This window comes from Pleurodeles waltl, chromosome 3_1 (assembly GCF_031143425.1).
Source record: "Pleurodeles waltl isolate 20211129_DDA chromosome 3_1, aPleWal1.hap1.20221129, whole genome shotgun sequence".
Taxonomy (NCBI): domain Eukaryota; kingdom Metazoa; phylum Chordata; class Amphibia; order Caudata; family Salamandridae; genus Pleurodeles; species Pleurodeles waltl.
The window spans coordinates 1,836,690,317-1,836,716,019 of NC_090440.1; the positions used below are offsets into that span (position 1 = coordinate 1,836,690,317).

Below are 25,703 nucleotides of genomic sequence, written 5' to 3' on the forward strand. Positions count from 1 at the left end.
GGGAGAGGGGAGAGGGGAGGACTGAGTATGAAGCACTGATAGAACGGTACAGCAGGCAGTGAGAGTGGACACGGCCTTCAATTATGCCACATCATCAGCCTTGAGTCTACATAACCGAGCCATAACACATACAAGCGTACAACTAGCAGCAGGGTAGGAGTACAGTACTCACGGCCCCCTCACAGCCCTGCGTTCACGCCGGTCCCACTTGTCTGCCAGAAGGTCAGTTGGAAGCGAAGGCAGGCTTTAGGGGAGAGCGTGACTTGTCTGATTGCTGGGTATAGTGCGCCACTGCCTGAAGCGCCTGGTCTCTGTTGCCTTGGGGTCTCAGTAGTCTCTCCAGGTCTCTGCCTCTGTTTTTGCCCTCATCTTTGCGGGAGTTCTGCCCTTCCAGTGAGGTATGTGAGGATATTGCACTTGGGGCATCCTTGGGCAGTCCCGAAGGCGGGGTTGGGGGAGTCGTGTCCATGGCTGGGGTCGGCAGGCCATCCAAGAAGAGGCGCAGGTCTTCCAGATCGTAGAAGTCTTTTGACTGTTCGTTTTTAGTGATCCACATGTGTGCTGGTTCAAATAGGCTGTATTTTACTTTCATTTGATGAGGCGGCGACGGAGTGACAGGTATGCCTTATGTCGGCCGTTGGTCACCTTTGAAGCCTGCACCAATGCTTATCTTGAATTCTTCAGTTCTAAATGGGCCATGAGAGTGGGCCTCCATGAGGAGCTGGCGGACCAGACTGTGGCGCAGGAGGCAGGCAATGATAGGACGTGGACGGGATGCTCCATCTTGTTGCCTCCAGCCCATGCCGTGTGCCCTTTGAAACTCCAGGGGGGTATGTTCGAGGGCTAGACCTTTTGAGGACAGGAAGCGTCTTCCGGAGGAAGGCTTGGATGTTCAACCTCTCCGTGTTTTCCGGAAAGCCAAAAAAATTGACATTGTCCCTATGGCTTCTGTCTTCTAGGTCGATGAGCTTGCTGGGGAGGAAAAGAAGTTCTTTGCCCTCTCCGGTATGGTGTTAAGATGGTCCTCCATTGCCGTTACTCGCTGCTCCAGCCCAGTCACCCGGGACTGGAAGTTCATAATGTCCAGGCGTATGGATTTGGTTTCAGCTGCCAGTGTAGCAATAGTGGTGTCCATCCCTTCTAGCCTGCAGCCCACCCCCGTGATTTCTTGAAGTATGCGCTCCATGGTGTTGTCTTGCACTGGGCTCGCTGTGGAGATGGGCGAGTCCGCCGCCAGTGGCCCTTTGAACTGAGGTCATCAGGCGTGAGTGTTGTAGGGCTTCAGAGAAGAGGAACTGTCTTGCTGGTTTGCCAGAGGGATTACCAGCTGATTGACAGTTGGGCATCTTCGGTCTGAGCTCCCAGGCAAGGCCAGAACCATGGGGCGGCTTGTAGGTCTAGCTGATGCCCAGGTTGCCAAAAGTGGAAGGAAAAGAAAGAGCCGGCAAGGTTAGTAAATCTTCTTAGTCTCAGAAGCAGTGGAAGATGGCCCAGCAAAGACCCAATTGCTGACCAGTGTTAGCTCCTATCCTGGTCCACGATACGGCCCGCTCGGAGATATAGGGTGTCCTCCAACCAGTTGGGGGGGGGATAGAGGGGGCTGATGTGGATCTTGCATGCTCTCAGTCAGGGGAGAGGCAATGAGATTTGTCGTCTGATGGTCACCTCACACGGGGTAGTGGTCGGGGGTGACAGGGCCGGGAGGTCTAGGGCCAGTTGAGGCACTAAGGAAGGCCCCTCTGAGCTGCCCCACCTCTATCTGTCTTCTTCATGATCCATCAGGGGCTCCATGTCACTCCTCGGGCCGTTCTGGTCAGTGCAATAAAGGGAGAAGGGGGATACAGGAAGAGGGAGCTGATGTGGGGGATGGTCAGGCGGTCGTCTCTTGCCACTCCTCGTTGTCTAGACTCTGTGCCCCCACGAAGAGAGAGAGCCCAGCTCAGCCCAAGCCAGGGCGCCAACGTGGAAGGGTGGCCACATGGGCATAGACTCCGCTTGCGTGAAGGAGTCCACCTGGATGTTTGCGGTAGGCCCCCCAGTCCCGGTTAGTGAGCGTCCAGCAGTAATAAGGAGAGAGGGGTGTGGCCACCTTGAGTGAATGATGCTGGGCCCCGGCAGAGGCATGACTATGAGCAGTTGGTCCCGGTGGCCGCGACCTTTGAGAATCGGAAAGGGAGGGGTTTGTGTCCTTTCCTCCAGGCCGGGTCGCCAAAGTTAGATGTCCCTCGAGGACTTCTGGACCTCCACAGCACCCAGGGTGTTCCCGCCCCTGTCTAAGGCCAGCGAGTGCGCAGAGCTCCTCGCTCAGGCGGCCATCACCTGCGGCCAGACCACGCCCTCTATAACAGTATTCTTATACATTGTGTTTTGTAGTGGTTTGTGTTTTAGATTTCAATAGGTCTCTTCAGTATAGCTTAAATAGGAGATACGATCAAAACAAAATATCAGAAGGGAGGGAGTCATATAGTGCCCCTTTTAAGAAACGACCAAATTAGTGATTCACTATAGGTAATAATTTTTTTTTTTTTTTTTTTTTTTAGCAGACTGACTTCCAATGGTGTATGCCGATGGTTGATTTATTCTGCATACTAATTTTTACAAGATGCTGGATATCTCTCTGCCGTATGATAATGGCAAATGGCTTGGTCATTTACTGGTTCCTCGTCTATAAAACAACAGTGAAAACGCACATAAAAAATAGTCTAGGTGAACTCAACCATTTTGGTCAACCCTTGTGCCTAAAAGCATACAGGTAATGAAAACTGAGATTTATTAACTTATGTTCCCACAATGGTTGTTGATAATTGCATTCCTGTACACAGCTATGCTTCAGAATAAGCAGTTAAACAGATTTAGGAATACATACACTCTTGCCTAAATTGATATTGTGCCCATGACTAATTGCGAGTCTGTAATTTCTAGTTCTCCTATCCTGAATACATTTATTGTGAAGAAATCTTTGAATCTATTTCTAATAACAGTGCATGAAAGACTGGATTGCCTCTGTGGTTTATCTTAATTCAGTGTTTCATCCTGAAGAAGGTGGAGTAAGTCGTACAAAAACAACCACAACACTGTGCTGATGTGTTTATGATTGCTGTCTATACACACACACCAAGTCGAACAAATAAAAGAGGAATTTGCAAGTTCTGTGTTGATGGCGTTGGTAAAATCTTGTTGTCTGGTGTTTTATTTTGGTTCAAGTTTGCTGTTGTTTGAAAAGAGGATGGTATATAGGTTGTGGGTTAATTTATATTTTAGAGAAAAACAAACATTTTACCCTAATGTTGATATAGGGTATGTCATGTGTGCTCTATTAACATGAATTTAAAATGCAGCATTTTTAAACATCTGATAAGCTTAGTTTTTCAGTACGGTCACAGCTGTTGCTCTGTATCTCTGCTGTATAGTTAATTTTGAAGCACACCTTAAAATAACAAAGTTTACAATCAGGGGATACAAACTATTTTTTTACTCAGTATCTGTTTATTGGCAAATTTTCAGGCTATACTTTCTTAAATATGTTTTAACAGTCATATCTGCTTGTTGAAGGGTTTACCCTTTTTTATCACATGAGCACATTTCTCTCCATTTCACAGCGTAAGGAGCACGCTCATACTATAAATACGATTACAATACAATACAATACAATACTAAACCGCTATGTAAATATTTTGTGAAATACGGATGTTTATACATTGATTAGCTGTTGACCTAGAGCATGCTCTCAACCTGCATCTGAATTAATTAGTTTCTGTCATCCCATCCACCCACAATGAACCGTGGCTCTACATGAAACATGGGACCAGATGTAGTGTGAGCCTCTGTCAGACATTTACCTTGCTTCCTTCCCATGATCTCCAATAACCCGGTCATCACGGCCAAGATTCCTAGAAGAGATGCGGCCCAGTTCCATACTGAGTTCTTCTATTAATGCGTCCAGTCCAGAGGATTGGAAACGAAGTCTGTGCCGGGAGTACCCTGCAAGCTGCTCGTCTGCACCAATACCTGTCAATACAACCTGCATAACACAAAGAAAGAGATAATGAAAATGTCACTTACCCAGTGTACATCTGTTCGTGGCATCAGTCGCAGTAGATTCGCATGTTTTGCATAGCTCGCCATCTGGTGTTGGGCCGGAGTGTTACAAGTTGTTTTTCTTCGAAGAAGTCTTTCGAGTCACGGGACCGAGTGACTCCTCCTTTTGTCTCCATTGCGCATGGGCGTCGACTCCATCTTCGATTGTTTTTCCCCGCAGAGGGTGAGGTAGGAGTTGAATTGTAGTAATAGTGCCCATGCAATGGAGTGACTAAGTATGTACCTATTTAAGGTAGAGATGATACATATACAAATAGTTGAAGGTAACTTCCAAACTGCTACAGGCTCCCGGGGAGGCGGGTGGGCACATGCGAATCTACTGCGACTGATGCCACGAACAGATGTACACTGGGTAAGTGACATTTTCAGTTCGATGGCATCTGTCGCTGTAGATACGCATGTTTTGCATAGACTAGTAAGCAGTTATCTCCCCAAAAGCGGTGGATCAGCCTGTAGGAGTGGAAGTAGTTTGAAATAATGTTCTTAATACGGCTTGACCTACTGTGGCTTGTTGTGCGGATAACACGTCTACACAGTAGTGCTTGGTGAATGTGTGAGGCGTAGACCATGTGGCTGCCTTACATATTTCTTGCATTGGGATGTTTCCTAGAAAGGCCATGGTAGCACCTTTCTTTCTGGTTGAGTGTGCCCTTGGTGTAATGGGCAGCTGTCGTTTAGCTTTAAGGTAGCAGATTTGGATGCATTTAACTATCCATCTGGCTATACCTTGTTTTGATATAGGGTTTCCTGCATGAGGTTTTTGAAATGCAATAAATAGTTGTTTAGTCTTTCTGATGTTCTTTGTTCTGTCAATGTAATACATCAATGCTCTTTTGACATCTAATGTATGTAGTGCCCTTTCAGCTACGGTATCTGGCTGTGGAAAGAACACTGGAAGTTCCACTGTTTGATTTAGATGGAACGGTGAAATAACCTTTGGCAAAAATTTAGGATTGGTCCTTAGGACAACCTTATTCTTGTGTAGTTGTATAAAAGGTTCTTGTATTGTAAACGCCTGAATCTCGCTTACTCTTCTTAGGGAAGTAATGGCGATGAGAAATGCCACCTTCCAGGTTAGTGCATGGGTTCAAAAGGTGGACCCATAAGTCTAGTTAGGACAACATTTAGGTTCCATGAAGGAACAGGTGGTGTTCTTGGTGGTATAATTCTCCTAAGGCCCTCCATGAATGCTTTAATGACTGGTATCTTATATAGGGAAGTTGAATAGGTAGTCTGCAGGTATGCAGATATTGCTGCAAGGTGTATTTTAATGGAAGAGAAAGCCAGGTTAGATTTTTGTAAGTGAAGCAAGTAACCCACTACATGTTCTGGAGTTGTGTGTAATGGTTGTATTTGATTAATATGGCAGTAGCAAACAAACCTCTTCCATTTACTTGCATAGCAGTGCCTGGTGGATGGCCTTCTGGCTTGCTTTATGACTTCCATACATTCTTGGGTAAGTTGTAAGTGCCCGAATTCTAGGATTTCAGGAGCCAGATTGCTAGATTCAGCGATGCTGGATCTGGGTGTCTGATCTTTTGGTTGTGTTGTGTCAACAGATCTGGGCTGTTGGGCAATTTGATGCAGGGTACTACTGATAGGTCTAGCAGCGTTGTGTACCAGGGTTGCCTTGCCCAAGTTGGTGCTATTAATATGAGTTTGAGTTTGTTTTGACTGAGTTTGTTTACCAGGTAAGGAAGGAGAGGGAGAGGAGGAAAAGCGTAAGCAAATATCCCTGACCAGTTCATCCATAGGGCATTGCCTTGGGACTGTTTGTGTGGGTATCTGGATGCGAAGTTTTGGCATTTTGCGTTCTCCTTTGTCGCAAACAAGTCTATCTGAGGTGTTCCCCAGAGTTTGAAATAAGTGTTCAGAATTTGGGGGTGAATTTCCCATTCGTGGACCTGTTGGTGATCTCGAGAGAGATTGTCTGCGAGTTGATTTTGGATCCCTGGTATAAATTGTGCTATTAGGCGAATTTGGTTGTGAATTGCCCAACGCCAAATCTTTTGTGCTAGCAGGCTTAACTGCGTGGAGTGCGTCCCCCCTTGCTTGTTTAGATAATACATTGTTGTCATGTTGTCTGTTTTGACGAGAATGTATTTGTGAACTATTATTGGTTGGAAAGCTTTTAGTGCTTGAAAAACTGCTAGAAGTTCTAGGTGATTTATATGCAGTTTTGTTTGATGTACGTTCCATTGTCCTTGTATGCTGTGTTGATCGAGGTGTGCTCCCCACCCTGTCGTGGAAGCATCTGTTGTTATTACGTATTGTGGCACTGGGTCTTGGAAAGGCCGCCCTTTGTTTAAATTTATGTTGTTCCACCACAGAAGCGAGAGGTAAGTTTGGCGGTCTATTAACACCAGATCTAGAAGATGACCCTGTGCTTGAGACCACTGTGATGCTAGGCACTGTTGTAAGGGCCTCATGTGCAGTCTTGCGTTTGGGACAATGGCTATGCATGAAGACATCATGCCTAGGAGTTGTAATACCATCTTTGCTTGTATCCTTTGTGTTGGATACATGCGTTGTATGATGGTGTTGAAATTTTGAATTCTTTGGGGACTTGGAGTGGCTACTCCTTTTGATGTGTCTATTATGGCTCCTAGGTATTGTTGTACCTTGCGCGGCAGAATGTTGGATTTTGTGAAGTTGACGGTGAACCCTAGTTTGAAGAGGGTTTGTATGATCTGATTTGTGTGATTTGAGCACTCTATTAACGAATGGGCCTTGATTAGCCAGTCGTCTAGATATGGGAACACATGTATTTGCTGCCTTCTTATGTGTGCAGCGACTACCGCTAGACATTTGGTAAAGACTCTTGGTGCGGTTGTTAATCCGAAAGGCAGTACCTTGAATTGGTAATGTATTCCTTTGAATACAAACCTTAGGTATTTCCTGTGCGATGGGTGTATTGGTATATGGAAATAAGCATCCTTGAGGTCTAAAGTTGCCATGTAGTCGTGTAGTTTTAGCAATGGTAATACTTCTTGTAGTGTGACCATGTGAAAGTGGTCTGATTTGATGAAAGTGTTCACTACTCTGAGGTCTAGGATTGGTCTCAGCATTTTGTCCTTCTTTGGTATCAGAAAGTACAGTGAGTAAACTCCTGTGTTTATTTGTGTGTTTGGCACTAATTCGATTGCATTCTTTTGCAATAGTGCCTGCACTTCTATCTCCAGGAGATTGGAATGATGTTTTGTCAAATTTTGTGCTTTTGGTGGTATGTTTAGAGGGAATTGTAGAAATTCTATGCAATAACCATGTTGGATAATTGCTAGAACCCAAGTGTCTGTAGTGATTTCCTCCCATGCTTTGTAATAATGACTTATTCTTCCCCCCACTGGTGTTGTGTGGAGGGGGTGAGTGACATGTGAGTCACTGTTTAGTAGTAGGGGTTTTGGGGCTCTGAAATCTTCCTCTATTCCTAGGGAATTGCCCTCCTCTATATTGTCCCCGAAAACCTCCTCTATACTGTCCCTGGTAACTGGACGGTGTTGCTTGTGAGGTGCTGGCTTGTGTGCTCTGACCCCGAAACCCCCCTCTAAAGGGTGTTTTACGGAATGTGCTGTAAGTCCCTCTGCTCTGCGGGGAGTAGAGTGCGCCCATGGCTTTGGCAGTGTCCGTGTCTTTTTTGAGTTTCTCAATCGCTGTGTCCACTTCTGGACCGAACAGTTCTTTTTCGTTAAAAGGCATATTGAGAACTGCTTGCTGAATCTCTGGTTTAAATCCAGACGTTCGGAGCCATGCATGCCTTCTGATAGTTACAGATGTATTAATTGTCCGTGCAGCTGTATCTGCAGCGTCCATGGAGGAGCGGATCTGGTTGTTGGAAATGGTCTGTCCCTCCTCAACCACTTGTTTTGCCCTATTTTGTAGGTCCTTGGGCAGATGTTCAATGAGATGTTGCATCTCATCCCAATGGGCTCTGTCATAGCGCGCAAGTAGTGCCTGGGAGTTCGCGATGCGCCACTGGTTTGCAGCTTGTGCTGCGACTCTCTTACCAGCTGCATCGAACTTGCGGCTTTCTTTATCTGGGGGTGGTGCATCTCCAGATGTGTGGGAGTTGGCCCTTTTCCTAGCTGCTCCTACAACGACAGAGTCTGGTGGCAGCTGTGTATTGATGAAAGCCGGGTCTGTAGGAGGCACCTTATACTTTTTTTCCACCCTTGGTGTGATTGCCCTACTTTTGACCGGCTCCTTAAAGATTTCTTTTGCGTGCCGGAGCATACCAGGGAGCATAGGCAGGCTTTGGTATGAGCTGTGGGTGGAGGAGAGTGTGTTGAATAAAAAATCATCCTCGACCTGTTCTGAGTGGAGGCTTACATTGTGAAATTGTGCTGCTCTAGCCACCACTTGAGAATACGCGGTGCTGTCCTCTGGTGGAGATGGCTTCGTAGGGTATGCCTCCGGACTGTTATCTGACAATGGGGCGTCGTATAGGTCCCATGCGTCTTGATCTTGGTCACCCTGGCTCATGGTGGTGTGAGCTGGGGAGTGTGATGGAGTTTGTGCTGGTGAGACGTTAATCACGGGCGGAGGAGAGGGTGGTGGGGTAACTTTTTTCACCACTTTTGGTTGTGGTGTCTGTTCAGTTTGGAACTCCAACCTTCTCTTTCTTCTAATAGGGGGAAGGGTGCTTATTTTTCCTGTCCCCTGCTGTATGAAAATACGCTTTTGCGTATGGTCCACATCAGTTGATTGTAGCTCTTCCTCAAACCTATGCTTTTGCATTTGGGAGGTTAGCGAGTGCTCTTCTGTATAAGAGCCTGAAGCTGGGTCGGTTGCAGTTTGTTTCGGGACCGAAACCCTGTCTGCGTCCTTTTTCGGCTCCGAGGTGACTTTTTTCTTTTTCGGGGCCGAAACCTCTCGGCGCCGATCTTCTTCGGGGCCGCTGTCTCGGCGTCGAGCCGTGTCTACACCGGCATCTCGGTGTCGATGCTCGTCTCCAGCACTTTCTCGGTCCCGAGAAGGCTGCGTGCCGGTGTCTCGACCGGAGTCGGACGATCTCGGCACTGTTTGGGCCTTTTTCGGTGCCGACGGTCGGTCACCGAATTTATGGGTGGAGCCATGGCCTGGTGGCAGTGGCGTCCCCTGGGCCTTGTAAATCTTCCTCTGAGTGGTTTTCAACGTCTTACTCACGGTTTGTGTATCGTCGAATCCTTCGGAGTCTGAGTCTTGGATCGAGAAGGTACCTTCCTCTTCTTGTTCCTCGAACTCTCGGTGGGCTGTCGGCGCGGACGCCATCTGAAGTCTTCTGGCTCGACGGTCTCGGAGTGTTTTTCGGGACCGGAACGCACGACAGGCCTCGCAGGTGTCTTCACTGTGCTCAGGTGACAGGCACAGGTTGCAGACCAAGTGTTGGTCTGTATAGGGGTATTTATTGTGGCATTTGGGGCAGAAACGGAACGGGGTCCGTTCCATCGGCGTTCTTCAGCACGCGGTCGGGCCGACCAGGCCCCGACGGGGGATCGAAAAAACTACCCCCGAAGGGCACCGGAGCTCTTCGATCCTTCGACGCGGTGTTGAATCTAACTACGCCGATCCCGAACGCAACAATACCGACGAAAATCTTCCGAAATTAGCTATCTTTCCGTTCCGAAACTCGGAGCGACAGGAACACGTCCGAACCCGATGGCGGAAAAAAAACAATCGAAGATGGAGTCGACGCCCATGCGCAATGGAGACAAAAGGAGGAGTCACTCTGTCCCGTGACTCGAAAGACTTCTTCGAAGAAAAACAACTTGTAACACTCCGGCCCAACACCAGATGGCGAGCTATGCAAAACATGCGTATCTACAGCGACAGATGCCATCGAACATATGTTTCTAATAGACCCTAGAACAAGCATTTGGTGTTAAATAATTTTCAGGCGACAACATTCAACTAGAGAAAACAAAAAACTCAAAGGTTTTTCCACATAATCTAACACATGACATGCATTTTAGAAGTACAGGAGTTGCATTGTAGAAGTACTCAATCAATAGGTCTGAAGTGCTCACACTTCTGCTGTGTACGGCCAAAATTTGAAACCCTTGTTGCTTTTGACACCCAACTGAAAGCCTAACAGAAAATTTACCTTGCCGTAGCATGTGGACATCTCACAAGTTTTGAGACCTGGGCCAAGAATTGTAAGATTATTTTCAAGCCCTCAGCATTTTTTGTGTACTGAGAATCGGCAATAAGACTTCTTTCTCTTTTAAACTTTCCCACTAGATGAAGGTTGTTCGAGTTATGTTTAAGTGAATGCAATTGGGGCTGAAAAAGCGGTTAAACATGCGACTGGCTATTTTGTAGAACGTGATAATTAGTTAGTGCTGTCTGCCAGTGGGAAATAAAGTAAGCAATAGGCTAGAAAAGTAACAATGGGAGGATAAACAACTCTTAGACCTAGGTTCAGTTACAGGCACTGCATGTTTCATGAGAGGTGCGGTTACTTGAAGAAAAAAAAAAAAAAAAAAAACTGGATAAAAGGAATAAGGACGAAAGTTGCTTTAGACTCTTCAGATCCACTTATAAATGAAGTAGAACTGCATTACGTTTATTATTCTCACTAGGCCTCTTTAACATGCTACACAAATTATATTGAATATTTGAGTCTGCTACTATAGAGGGAATGTTTGAAACTGTCAGACATTCATGCACAGATCCACACTGTGAAGAAAAAATAAGTGATCAAATAACTGGATGGCCTCCTATCCACCCTTTCCTAAACATTACTTTTTGACAGACATTAAGACAAAAGTATCAGTTTGAACGCTTGATAGTTTTTTTTATAGCATGCATTAAAACATATGTTTGTCTGTAGGCACTGGTCTTCACTACTAAGCATGTAAATCTTAAAGTAGTGATGGATGAACAAATAATCTATTAAGAATTGTTAAGCTCAAAGTAGAGTAGTATACCATACTGAAATGGTCAAGATGCAATAGACAGGCAGCTGACACTGCTCCCATTACAAGAAGTTTGAAAGATAAATACACAACATGGTTATGGCCACCAGATTTTAGGGCTCTTGTAGGTTTAATATCAGCATAACTGAGCCATGCCTTGTCTACATTTCAATATATTACTTCATTATAATAATACTTAATTTAAATTGTATTCTGATTTCCTTAAGAATGCTTGCAAGCAATCCTAGTTTTCGACAAATGTAACATGACATCTTTTATCACTGAGTCAGCTTGAACTCCCATACAAAAAGTGTTAGGGTGGAAGCCTACATATTTTATTTTGGATTTCAAAATGATTTTGTGGATAAATAAACTATCTCAGGTTTGAATTTAAGTGAGATTATAAATGTGACCTATGTTCCCATAAGTATGACCTTGGTTTTGCGCCATTGAACTCAGATTCATTCACTCCTCAATATCTCAGTGCTTGTGGTGAAATGTGTGTTTTGACCACTGACTGTGTTGCACCACTTTGCACCTGGATTAGCTGTCCAGTATTCACCAGTTACAGACTACATTTTGTATTCAGTTTAGCCTTAGATTTAGTCTGCCTATTGACTTTATTGTAGCATTAGACACTGCCATGTTAAAGGCTGCCTTTTCCACATTGTAAACTGTGCATTCTGTCTTGTTTTCATGCTTTTTCTCACCAAGGGCTTTGGTTGATAAGGATGTATTCGGATGGCAGGGAACCGCCTTGTTTTGACTTGACATCTTGGGATTATGGCCAAACCCAAACGTGTTATTTTCAAAGCATACCTAAGCTAGCCAGCATGTTTGAACTGCAAGGTGTTTTTTTTCTTCCAGAAAGCTCCATTTGTTTTTTTTTTAAAGATATAAAAAGACCCAGTGCGACAGCGACAGGGTCAGTGGCCTCAATCAGGATTTGAGACGTCGGATGCCTGACATCTTTCCCGTGAGGGTAGAGATCTTTCTCTTTCGCAGTCGAACAGATTCATTGTCTTGTTGGCATGAGAAAGATGAAGAACCTGACAGGCCCTACGGTGTTGCATTTTTAATTCATTATTTGATTTACATTATAAAATAGATACATATATTTGCTGTGTATATTGCAGTGGAGAATCATTTTGGTATGTGTTCCTTTCATTGCTGTGACTATTTTTAAATGTGTGCTTTCAACATGCTGATCTCCTTTAAAGGAACCACGTGGTGAAATAATAAATGTCTTCTTTGAACTAAGAAGTGCATTCCAGAGATTTTTGTCAGCTGTCATTAGTGAAAAGCTCAATATTTTGGTGTAGATCGGACAGTCTAAAAAGAGAGGTTGGAGGTTGAGAGTGCACGATTTAAAAGTGTAAATATGATTTTATTCAGAGAGCTAAAGGAAGCACCACAAACCATGTTTGAAAATGCATGTGAAATTAAAATGCCTTATGGTGTCTTGGCAAATGTGTTTTCTTGTTTATCAGGACTTTCTAAGTTGTGGGATGGATGCTTGGATAAAACAAACTTAATGAATATATTTTCATGTTTAGAAAAGGTGCTTTTTGAACGGAATGATATCCCTTTTGTTCTTGAAAGGAGGGTTTGGATACTTTTGTCTGCTTACAGAAAAATGCATCAGAGATGTAAACAGTTAGAATATGCAAATCAAAAACTGAGAGAACAGCTTGACCAAAATAAGTTATTACAAGATGAAGCTGAAATATACAAGCTGTTACAGAGGAATCTGACTTTTCACATTCCAGTAATGAGGAGGTTAAAAAAAGGTGGGGGCCAGTGTGAGCTGCATGAGCAGAACGTAGTTCCTGCGCAGAGTAGCCCACAGTTTTTGGCAGGAGTTGAAATGCATTCTTTAAACGATTACACCCAGCAAGAAGTTGACGATGTTACTGGTATATTTAGACAACTATTGCAGAGTACGATGTGTACAATTAATTCAGACAAGACACAGGGACTATTGCAAAATGAGCAGTTTCTAGTAATTCAGTGGAATCCAGAACATAGAGAGATGTTGTTACAGGTAAAACAAAAGATTTTGGAGTTTGCTACTCCTCGCACTAAGCAAGAGACACAGAGTTTCATGGGACTGTTTGATTTTTGGAAACAGTATGACCCTCATCGGAGTAAAATCTTAACCCTTTGGTACAAAGTAACCAGGAAAGAACATGAGTTTGAATGGGGAGAAGGGTAGCAGTGTGCTTTTTATTTGGCAAATTAACTAATTCAACAGGCTTTAGACTTGTGGCCAGTGCAAGAGGGAGACATTGAGTTACACGTAACTGTTCAGGGACAATATGCAAATTGGAGTATGTGGCAAAAACAAGGGAGGATGAGGGTGCCCCTGGGGTTTTGGACTAGAAAAATACCTGACTCTGGGAGCACTATACTCCTTTTGAAAAACAGCTTTTGGCCTGTTATTGGGCTCTAGTGAATACTGAGCAAATAACACTAGGTCATAATGTAATTCTGAGACCTGAAATACCAATCACGCAGTGGGTGATGAGTTCACCTAAATCTACCGTATAGGATATGCACAAGAGGCTAGCATCATACGCTGGAAATGGTACATACAAGACCGGGCTCGAGAGGGACTGGCAGGCACTGCAGCCCTACATGAACAGATGTCACAAGCCCCTGTACAGGATGAGGAGAGGGTGCAGGAGGTACCACAGGTAAAAAGAGTCACCAGTGAAATGGGGTGTACCGTTTGAATTCTTGTCCTTCGAGGATAGGAAACATGTTTGGTTTACTAATGGTTCATTCAAATACATGGGTACCAAAAGACATTGGAAAGCAGTGTCATACAATCCAGTTACAGAAAAGGTGTTGACCACCACGGGAGCAGGAAAAAGTAGCCAATATGCAGAGTTGTACACTGTGTATCAAGCTGTAAAGCAAGAGCTGCTTGGGACTTTTCATTTTTACACTGATTCTTGGTCCACTGCCTATGGATTAGCCATTTGGCTTCCCACATGGCATGCACTTAACTGGTTCATTCACTCAAAGGAGGTGTGGAGCAAAGAGTTGTGGCAGGACATTTGGGAAATGTCAGAACAGAGTAAAGTCACAGATGTTCATTGTCCCATTGACTCACTAGAATGCTGTTTCAATTCCCTTGCAGACGACAAAGACAAAATTTCAGAGGCAGAAGTGACAACCCAGAATTCTGACTTGGTGGGGATGGCTAAGTGGGCGCACCAAAAATGTGCACACCTAGGAGAAAAAGCCACTTACAGGTGGGCAGAGATTAGAGGGATGCACATTCCCCTAGATTTTATAAAAACTGATTTTGCAATGTCCTATTTGTCAGCACACACAACAGAGATCTGTCCCACAAACAGTCAAAGATCAATTGGGGAGAGGAAAGTTACCAGGACAAATAGAAATCAAAGATATTCTGTTAAATAGTGGAGAAGCTAATGGATTAATACAGATTGGAGACAGAATTGCCCAACTTGTCATAAGTTCATTGCATGGAGGATTGGTGAGGAAGGGGACTGCCCCAGCCCTTCTGACAGTCTCCAAAGGATGTCTCCCTATGTTTTGTGGGAGGCATCGCTGAAAAGGAGAGTCTCCCCTTTCCAGAGATGCCTTTCACAAACCTATTGCTGCTTGTGAATTGCACGTTGCATATTTAGTTTTGAAAGAGGTTTGGATTCTCATCGGGACACCAAACCTCTTTTACAATAAATTTATGAGTGGGGGTTGGCCCTTTCTGCAAATGGGCCGAACCCCAGGGTAATTGTTCTGGCAATGGAAATGTTTGCTATCGACTGGGGGTCTCCATGGCCAAGCAAACCCTCCCAGCCCCCCCAAAAAAAACAAAAAACTTGATGGCACAGAGCTATGCCCCCATTAGCAACCAGATAGCTAGAAAAGTGGCCTATATTTTCAAATCAGGTCAGTTTTGTATTTATAAAGACACTCTCATACATGTTTTGCAGAGTACGAGAAAATGCATGCATTTTAGTTTGCTGCAGATAGTGGTTGTGGTAATATGAGAGATATCAACACAAAAAATCAAATAGGCCAATAACCAGTTACTGAAGTGGGGCATATTTTTTGGGGGGGCTGTGCAGATGAAAAAACCCAAGAGGGAAGGAGGGGGACTTAAGACTGAATGCCCCAACTTTCCACCCCAGGGGAAGGAAACATCCCCATGGGCAAAAATATGGAATATGAAAATGACTGAGTAATGTAATTCATGGTCATGTAAAGCACACACATTTCTTCAGGTTGAGTTTGCACTATATAAATCTCTGAAGGAAAAAAGCAGTATAGTGCATGGGGGTTGGCCATTCTGACATAAGCGCAGATCTCCCCCAGGGGGCATAACTGATTTTTTGAAATGTGCGTCTCCCCTGAGAAAACACATTTTTGCAAAATAAATGTCAGGGGGTTCGACCTTGATGACACACAGGTCAACCATCTGTGGGTCCATAGGCTCCCCCAACAATAAAGTTTGCATAAGCCATGGCAAACATGCACTGGCAAATAGGTCTGGTGATCATTGCCAGCCTTTTGGCTTTGCAAATGGTTTTTCATGTATCTGGTTTGTTACTTGGGGACACTTATTAGTGCCTAGTTTTTGGCCTTGTCTGACTCAGATGTTTTTGTTTAGTCATCCCTCACTTAAAATGTTCTCTGATGCATGTCAGTGCCACAATAAATTAACAGTGGCTGGAGTGGGCTCCCCCCTCTGAAGTGTGCTGTGGTATTGTGTATGTGGCAAAGGAAAGTAATAGTTTGTATTTTTTGTCTTTCGTAAGAGTTTTTGGATAAGTTGTATCAATCAGATAAGTGTTTTTTTGTGCTTCTCTTAATATTGCACCATCTCACAGTCACCATTCTTTGTCACACACATCTAAACGTTTCACACGCCCACAGACTGATTTAGAACCATACTTCTGCCTTGTACATGTTTCAGTTGGAGGAGTTCCAGCCGTCAACTCTTCTGCCAGTAATTCTGAGGGACATGATGATGGCAGCCAAGATGTCACTTTACAGACTGTGCAGCAGGGCAACCAGAGCAGGGTAGACCAACCTAGAGAGAAGGCATGTGCGCAGGCAAGCACAGGCGGAGTGCTCTCTTGGCAAACCCCCAATTTAGTTCAGCCCTAAATTCCGGCATTGATTGGAGATGTTGGATATAGAGTTGGTAAAGCCAATTTTTTGCCAATTGACTAAGTTCATTTCTTTTTGGATGTTGACTTAATTAAGGAAATCGTGCAACACCCAAATCTGTGCTGAACAAGTTCTGAGGGAGCATGGAGGCACTCAAGGGCCTTATTCTACAGCTCACCAGTGGACTCCCACTTCACTTGAGAAATTGAAGCAATTTTTGGGCCTTATGCTCACAATAAGGTAAGTGCACAAAGCAAGACTGAAGTGCTATCGGTCTCCTCACACCGTTTGGGTAACACCTATCTTTGCACCGTTCATGAGCAGAGATTGCTTTTTCCTTTTGTAGCATATACTTCATTTTAATGACAATTCTCTTACATTGCGCCGGGGCCATTATGAATAAAATTGGACTTTGATACAAACACAAGTTGGTTGTCAATTTACGAAGGAGACTGGACATATGAGTAACTTCTAACTTGATATCACGAGTGCTATGACACCTGTTCTTGTGCTAGGTAAGTAGGGCTGGGGTGCCAGATGTTGTGTATCACTCTTATAGGATGCCGCCACCGCTCTTTGCACTGCTGTGTTGCTCTATTTTCCCAGATTACATGAACAGGAAAGGATTTTTATCTGTCTTTTCAGGATCGCCTTGATGGATATTAGTGACTATGCCAGTTTTGTCAGTTCAGCTTGATTGATTTTTAAGCCTGTTAGTGCTGTGGTTAAGTATTGTGACCATGGGTTTGACTTTGTTTCAAAGATGTGGCGAAGGAATGATTTCAGAGTGTTAGTTGGTGCCACGATTAATTTATGGTAGTACTTCAGGAAAGCCCCCATGTGTGCCCAGTTTTGGCCTTCTAGCCCAAATTCTAACCTTATCAAATTACTCCTTAGATTTCATGGGAGTTTGAATATTCTTTTATAGATTTTCACTTCAAGCTTTTCTATCTGCGTGGTAAGATGACCTGGGTAGGCTTCATGCCCATAATTTAATGCTGGTAAGAAAGAAGCTTTCAGTACTTGAAGAATTAATCTGGCGGTCGGGCTTTGCATGATTTTGTTTAACTGGCATAGTCTAGTTGTTATGAAATCAGATTTTGCCTTCAAGTGATGAAGATGAACTTTGGGCTTTCCCTTAGCCGTTAGCCAGACACCCAGGTAATTATAGGAGTCTGTGCTGCAGATGTTGAGTGGCCCCATTTTCCAGTTTAGGTGCAGATGTTTCAATGTCCTACCAAAGATTATTACTTTAGTTTTTGAGGGATTCACCGTCATTTTATTTGCAATGTTATAGCCATACAAAGCAGTAAGTGTTTTTTGTAGGCCAGTTTTTGAGTGGTTCAACAAGATGATGTCATCTGCAAATTGCAGAAGGGTGAGTCTGAGATTCCCAATTTTTGGTGGGATCAGGTTTGCGTGTTTTAGTGCTTGTGACAAGTCTGCTGTATAAAGATTGAATAGCAGAGGCGTGAGCACGTAACTTTGTTTTAGCCCACTGGTGTTGGGGGATCTTCTTGCTAATGGCAGAGTTCGATAGCTTAACTCTTACCCAGGTTGGTGAGTAAAGTAAAATTATTGCCCTTAATAGTTTGCTTGGAACCCCCCAGTTTTGGAGCTTTCTCCATAGCCGGTTCCGGTCCACCGCATCAAATGCTGCAGAATAGTCGCTCCTGCACTGGAGGTCAGATCCTTCAGGTCCTGGGGGCTGCAGGTGCAGTGTCCCTACCAAGCGTCGGGTTCTTAGAAGCAGGCAGTCGCAGTCAGGGGGAGCCTCGGAATTCCCTCTGCAGGCGTCACTGTGGAGGCTCAGGGGGGTCAACTCTGGCTACTCACGGTATCGTAGTCGCCGGGGAGTCCTCCCTGAAGTGGTTGTTCTCCACAAGTCGAGCCGGGGGCGTCGGGTGCAGAGTGCCAAGTCTCACGCTTCCGGCGGGAAACGCGAGTTGTTTCAAAGTTGCTTCTTTGTTGCAAAGTTGCAGTCTTTGGTGAACAGAGCCGCTGTCCTCGGGAGTTCTTGGTCCTTCTAGATGCAGGGCAGTCCTCTGAAGCTTCAGAGGTCGATGGCCCCTGGGGAAAGCGTCGCTGGAGCAGTGTCTTTAGAAGTGGGGAGACAGGCCGGTAGAGCTGGGGCCAAAGCAGTTGGTGTCTCCGTCTTCTCTGCAGGGTTTTTCAGCTCAGCAGTCCTCTTCTTCTTAGGTTGCAGGAATGTGAGTTCCTAGGTTCTGGGGAGCCCGTAAATACTGAATTTAGGGGTGTGTTTAGGTCTGGGGGTTAGTAGCCAATGGCCACTAGCCCGGAGGGTGGCTACACCCTCTTTGTGCCTCCTCCCTGAGGGGAGGGGGGCACATCCCTAATCCTATTGGGGGAATCCTCCATTGTTTTTCTCATTATCTCCTCTGGCCTTGCCGCCAAAAGTGGGGCCGTGGCCAGAGGGGGCGGGCAACTCCACTAGCTGGAGTGCCCTGGGGTGCTGTAACAAAGAGGGTGAGCCTTTGAGGCTCACCGCCAGGTGTTACAGTTCCTGCAGGGGGAGGTGATAAGCATCTCCACCCAGTACAGGCTTTGTTACTAGCCACAGAGTGACAAAGGCACTCTCCCCATGTGGCCAGCAACATGTCTCGAGTGTGGCAGGCTGCTCAAACTAGTATTTAAGTCGGTTAAGGTTTCAGGGGGCACCTCTGAGGTGCCCTCTGGGGTGTATGTTACAATAAAATGTACACTGGCATCAGTGTGCATTTATTGTGCTGAGAAGTTTGATACCAAACTTCACAGTTTTCAGTGTAGCCATTATGGTGCTGTGGAGTTCGTGCATGACAGACTCCCAGACCATATACTCTTATGGCTACCCTGCACTTACAATGTCTAAGGTTTTGCTTAGACACTGTAGGGGCATAGTGCTCATGCACTTATGCCCTCACCTATGGTATAGTGCACCCTGCCTTAGGGCTGTAAGGCCTGCTAGAGGGGTGACTTATCTATACTTCATAGGCAGTGTGAGGTTGGCATGGCACCCTTAGGGGAGTGCCATGTCGACTTAGTCGTTTTATCCCCACTAGCACACACAAGCTGGCAAGCCGTGTGTCTGTGCTGAGTGAGGGGTCCCCAGGGTGGCATAAGACATGCTGCAGCCCTTAGAGACTTTCCCTGGCATCAGGGCCCTTGGTACCAGGCGTACCAGTTACAAGGGACTTACCTGGATGCCAGGGTGTGCCAATTGTGGAAACAAAAGTACAGGTTAGGGAAAGAACACTGGTGCTGGGGCCTGGTTAGCAGGCCTCAGCACACTTTCAAATCAAAACTTAGCATCAGCTAAGGCAAAAAGTCAGGGGGTAACCATGCCAAGGAGGCATTTCCTTACAGGGTGATAGAAATTTCCCTTGGTGCAGGTGCAAAGTCCTGAGTCAGCGGGGTATCACATGTGCCAGATTTAACCAGTTAATGTTCAGACAGCGGTGGGTTATCTGTGCACAGTTTCTTGCCATGTGTCATCCATTGTGTTTCATTTATTGCATTGATTCGAGGGTTACTCTCTCCCATCTTGTTTTAATGTATCTCCATAAATCAGCATGATTGTGCTCTCCCATCAAGGAGTAGATATGGGCAGCCTCGCTTTCCGCGTGTTTTTGTTTTAGCGTCCACATCAGCTGTTTGTGGTTTTTCTAACATGTTCCCGTAGTTTTATGGCTAGCAACATTTTCTCTACAGCATTCCTAGTTTTGTTGTGTTGTACTCTCAATCTACTAAGTCTCCGTTTGCTTTCTATTATTGGAGGTTGTGGGAGGATTTTCTGTTGTGAAATATGTGATGATCCTTCATGTTGCAAGAGGTTGTAGGTGATATCCAACCAGATAGCCCAAAGTGTGTCGCCAGCCGTTGTCAGCATTGTGGGGCCATTTAGTTTCATCCATGAGCTGTATAACCGGGTTGCCCTGGACCCCATTTTATCCGCGTGATTAGTTGTGATTCTTCCTCTCCTTGTGAGAATCCTATTACCTTTTGTGTTTCCATGCATCTTATATCCGTTTTGATGTTTGTTATGAGTGGGAGGCGACCGCTAGCGTTTATTTGCCAGATTTCGAAGGAGACCAGGCATTTAATGATTTCCTCTGAGGCAAAGATACAATCCAAGGTGCTTTTACCCTGAAAGGTTTTTGGGAATGACTATGTATGAAAACTTGTATTTTTCGAATGCTGAAAGGAAAAAAGACTATGGGGGTTATTACAACTTTGGAGGAGGTGTTAATCCGTCCCAAAAGTGACAGTAAAGTGACGGATATACCACCAGCTGTATTACGAGTCCATTATATCCTATGGAACTCGTAATACGGCTGGTGGTATATCCGTCACTTTACCGTCACTTTTGGGACGGATTAACACCTCCAAAGTTGTAATAACCCCCTATGTTTGCTAAGGAAATCATGGCAATATTGAGTGGCTATTCATACTGGTTGTTCAGCGGTTGACCTCTCTCCCATGGACTTGAGGTTAAAGTCTCTGCAGATTATAACATTGTAACTAATGTGTTCACAAGGTATTCAGTCCAGAGTATCTAAGTGGGCCATATTTTCTGCTCTGTTCAAAGCGAACTTATTAAAATAAAGGTTAGCTATTCGTAATTTTAATTGTTGGTGCTTTGGTGTTAAGATTTCAACTCAGTGAAGTCAAGGTTGACATTCAAATATATTGAAAGGCCGCTAGACGGTCTGCTGAATATATTTCCTTTTACTGCAACTTTTTGTATTTCTTGAAAGCCCGGGATTGTCAACGGTGAAATTAGCCATGTTTCTTGTAGGCATATTATGTCAGCTTTTTTTTTAGGAGCAATTGTGCCTGATCATACTTCATAGGTCTAGTCAAGGCCTGCCACATTACACAAGACAAGTGTCAGATGGCGCTGCAGCGCCTCTACGGTGTTTTCTTCGTTGTTAGGAATATTGCTGGTTGAAACACAGAGATCGAGGAGCTTCTGTTGGTGCTGGTTTTAGTTCCTCGAGCTTGGAATACTTTCCAATTGCTGCTCATTGGAGTTGAGTAGGTGCAAAGTATGGAAAGGTTGGTATGCTGCCTTGCTACCTTGGAGTAGCCGGTCCCTTTTAGGACACTGTTGGTATAGTTTTTTTTGCTGCTGTGGTTCACTGGGTTCTTTTTTGAATGGGATGGGGTATTTAGTCTGACCAGGAATCTCTACTTTTATGCCCCATTCCTCCAGGACCTGCTTGTTTACGAGTATCCGATCAGCCAGTGACGGGTGGCTTAAAGATGTTATAGTTGATTCCCGGTAATTGTCGTGTTCGGGTAGTACCTTAAAAGCCACCCTTATAATATTATCAGAGTTTATGATAAACTCTTCTGATAATGCCTTGAATAGCCTCAGTAGATTCGACAGATTCAGGATGTCATGGCTCCCTTCTGAGCAGTAATGAGGTGTAAGAACTAGTTCAGCAGAGGGTGCGCTATTCCTCGGAGCATTTAATCCTTGGGTCCCACCTTCGCTAGCTTTTGGTTCTACCGGAGTATTTCCTATTGTATTGGATTGTGATGAGTTATTAGAGCTTTGCACTTCAGGTTTATTTAGTAAAGTGACAATGTTCGAAGAGTCACGCAAAAGGGATTTAACATTTCTGAAATAAAGTGTGGATCCAGTTGAAGGTATCTGGTCTTCATGCTCGATTACTGTTGTACTTGTTCTGCCGTTGGTGTGTTTACAGTTCTGGTACGGTGGCAGTATGGGCTGGTTGTCTGTCGCCTGTCCGTCATTGTGATGCTTTGGATTTGTCAGGTCAATCTTCATGCCCTTGAAAATATGGTATAGGCTATGGTCGCCTGGTGGTGCTGTCCTAGTTTCCATGTTTTGCAGTGCCTGTAATGAGGCCTTATTTGTTTTGTGCTTTGCCTTTTTTAATCTCCTTTTCGCTCTCTTTGATAACACTCTCATCCTGTGTGGCGTTCTACTATTCAGATCATTAGGTATGTCTGCATTTCTACATATCTCTGCTTCAATGCTGTTTTGGGGAAGCAAAAGAGGTTTTTGCAGGGTGTGGAACTTGTCTGTTTGCAAGTTATCCCTTGCAACTGGAATGTGGGGCTGGTTAAGATAATTGTCCTGCTGAAGTGCCGGGGCTGTGGGTGAAATGGTAGTTTGGGACGTGTGCACCTCTTGAGTTGATGCTCCAGTTGGTACTTTCGCTAGAGTCTGATCTGTAGAGTTGGCCTATGCTGTGTCTGGCGTTAATGGCCTGGCTATGCCGGAGCTTTGCAGGGCTGTTTTCCATTCAGTAACCATGGCGGACAGGACTTCTGGTAGGGATGATAATTTATCTACAATCGGCATGCAACCACATGCACCTACAGATGTAGTCTTTCCCACTGCTACGGAGTCAACTACAATTCATTTTTTTGTAAATATTTTTTTTAAGTTACCCAAAACCAACATACAACAACCCACATTTGAGGGAAAATAGGCACGTAAGAATTTAAAGGCAACATTTTTGTAAAGTCCATCTAGTTCAGATTGTGATTCATTTACCAAAAGAAAAAAAAAGTATCATATGTTACAAAGTATTTGTGTCACAACAGAAGGATATAGAGAAAAAGGAATAAGTAACAACACCAGGTACGGTATGTGGAATCATCATAATAGGCATATCCGTGTTAAAAGCTTGCATATACTATACATTCCACAGAATTACTGTACAGCTGGTTCTCCTTCAATGACTTGCTGGTCATGCTGACACAAGTAGTCATGTAGTGGGTGGCAACAATTTTTAGGCCTGGCCAACGGCGGCTGAATGAAGAATAGATTTCGCTGGTGGTGTCACAGAAGGAAAGACGGTGTATCCAACCATGGACTGTTGTCCTAATACAGGAAGATTTCTTGCTTTGCTAATAATAATGCCATTGTGGTAAAGCAGCAAACCCCCTTAGTCACATCACAAACATATCCTAGCAGTGCCTAAAGTGTGTTGGGTGTTAGATCGGGTCCCACCATCAATGACAGTTGGGTAAAAAACTGCTGTCCAATACCTCCCCACATGGGTGCATGTCCAAGCAAGGTGCACAAAATCTGGATCTTTCATATGGCATTGAGGGCAGCTAGAAGAACATGTAGGGTTAATTTTTCTCAGGGAGCTAAGTGTGGTGTATGCGCGCCTAAGGAATTTGAAATGTATACGTTTATGCCTATTACTGGAAGAAATAAGTTTTGCTTGCCGACAACAATAATTCCAAATCTCAGCATTCCCAAAGACGTTAGTTCCCGGGTTGGAAGAAGGACAAGACTAGCTTGGTAGAGTTTGGAAAACAGGTGCCCTCCGTCAGTGTCAATCAATCACTGCAGTTAAGGGGCAAATTCAGCAGGGGTGAGTGGATAAGAGGGGATCTGAGTGTGTACAGCACTATGCACGCATCACAATACAAAATGGTCCACACTGGTCACCTCAGCAAAAAAAAAAAAGCACATCATTTGCGTAGGAAAGAACGTGACTGTCAGGGAAAAGATCCCCCAATGTGCGCACCTCATGGCGTGCGAGGTGTTCCTCACAACAGTCTCCAATGTAGGAGGCAACTATGGGCTATGGCGAGAAAAGGTCTCCACCTAAGGCACTGAGGGGGTTATTACAACTTTGGAGGAGGTGTTAATCCGTCCCAAAAGTGACGGTAAAGTGACGGATATACCACCAGCCGTATTACGAGTCCATTATATCCTATGGAACTCGTAATACGGCTGGTGGTATATCCGTCACTTTACCGTCACTTTTGGGACAGATTAACACCTCCTCCAAAGTTGTAATAACCCCCTGAGCCTCTTGTACCATGCTCAGCAAGTGGTAGACAGTGTCTGGAAATCTGAGTGGTCCAGAGGGATGCCATGAAGGAGGATGGCGCTAAGCAGTGTCGCCCGCCTTGTCGCGCCCAGGCCCATCATAAGGGATCCATGCATCTCTGTGGTACCAATGTTTGGCCATATTGGCACTGTGCGATTAGATAGTCGATCTACAGACGTGGCACACCAAACACTCCCCATTGTAGGGGGAGCACCAGGGTGTCCCATCCCACCCAGTGCCTATGGCCAGCCCAGATCAAATCGGAGGAGCAGGCTCTATAACATGGCAAAAAAAGCATTGGAGAGAGTGATAGATATATTGAGAAAAAGATACAAAAAACAAGGGAGTGCTACCACGACCTGCAAGTGATAGTGGGAGTCTATCCACCCTTCAATCTGCGTCGTCAGTTTGTTGACTGCGGGCCATAATTCAAACAAAGAATGTGCTCTTTATCCTGACGGCAGTGGATGCCAAAGTATTTGACCGAATCAGCGCACCACTTCAGAGGGTATTCACACAGCACCTGAGTCACAGTATCTGAGAGTGGGAATAGTTCAGAATTCTCAAGTTGATTTGGAGGCCTGAGAGCTGGTCATATCACAGAATCTCACAGGCAATGGGTATTAAATTATCTGCTGGATGGCAAAGAAAAAGTAGGATATCGATGGCAGGAGAAGCAAACAAGGTCTAAATTGCAGGCCTCAGCGGAGATGTTTTGCCTGTAGATGCCAGACCAGTAGGTCCATGGCAATTATAAATAGCAATAGAGATAACAGATAGCCCTGTATCATCCCCCTGGCAACTGTGAATGGGGCAGTTATAAGTGAGCCATTGATACGTATGTGGGCCTGCGGTTCGGAATACCACTTACCTGTCATGGTTTGGGGTCAGATGGTTGAAGTTCACAAACCCACCTGTATACTTGATTAAAACAAGCACATGGATTAATGACCAGATTCTTCAGCCACACAATGCGAGTCCTAAAACTCACACTTGGTATAAGAAGCCGTTCAGCCCCTGATCCAGGCGGGAACAAACAATGCGTATGTAATTTATCATTAGATCACCACAGGAAGACTCCTATCTTTCCTTGACTTTCAGTTGAACGTCACTGAAAGTTTTACTGCTACAGAAGAAGCAGCTTACACTTCACATGCTCTAGAGAACGTGGCAAGGCTGCAGGATCGACACTTTGCCAATCATATTCCTGAAACAGCTAAAAAGACTAGACCACGTAACGTTGTAGAGTCTGCTTTCAGCAAGGAAAGCGGCAGGAGAGTCATGTTTACTATACCCAGTACCTATTTTAGCCAACCCTGCATTTTCCTACTTGCTTGATACTCTACCATACAAAAGTGAATTATTGGGAAATTGACTGAGGTGAGCCTTTCAATGGCTGTGCATGGAGGCCTACTTTCAATGGCCGACTACTTCACGAGGCGCAAAGCTACAGAATGAAAATGTCACTTACCCAGTGTACATCTGTTCGTGGCATCAGTCGCTGAAGATTCACATGTTGTGCATAGCCCGCCATCTGGTGTTGGGTCGGAGTGTTACAAGTTGTTTTTCTTCAAAGAAGTCTTCGAGTCACGGGACCGAGGGACTCCTCCTCTTTGTCTCCATTGCGCATGGGCGTCGACTCCATCTTCGATTGTTTTCCCCGCAGAGGGTGAGGTAGGAGTTGTTTGTTAGTAATAGTGCCCATGCAATGGAGTGAATAAGTATGTACCTATCTAAG

At 44.9% G+C, this 25,703-nt stretch overlaps 1 protein-coding gene across 6 annotated transcripts in view; it reads right to left on the minus strand.

Annotated features, from left to right (window-relative positions):
• Positions 1-25,703, minus strand: part of ASNSD1 (asparagine synthetase domain containing 1) — a 145,139-nt gene that overhangs the window by 22,431 nt on the left and 97,005 nt on the right. For all 6 annotated transcript variants that reach the window (XM_069225915.1, XM_069225914.1, XM_069225918.1 and 3 more), the window contains one exon: positions 3,840-4,021. In XM_069225915.1, coding sequence (XP_069082016.1) covers positions 3,840-4,021 — 182 coding nt within the window. The remainder of the gene's footprint in view (positions 1-3,839; positions 4,022-25,703) is intronic.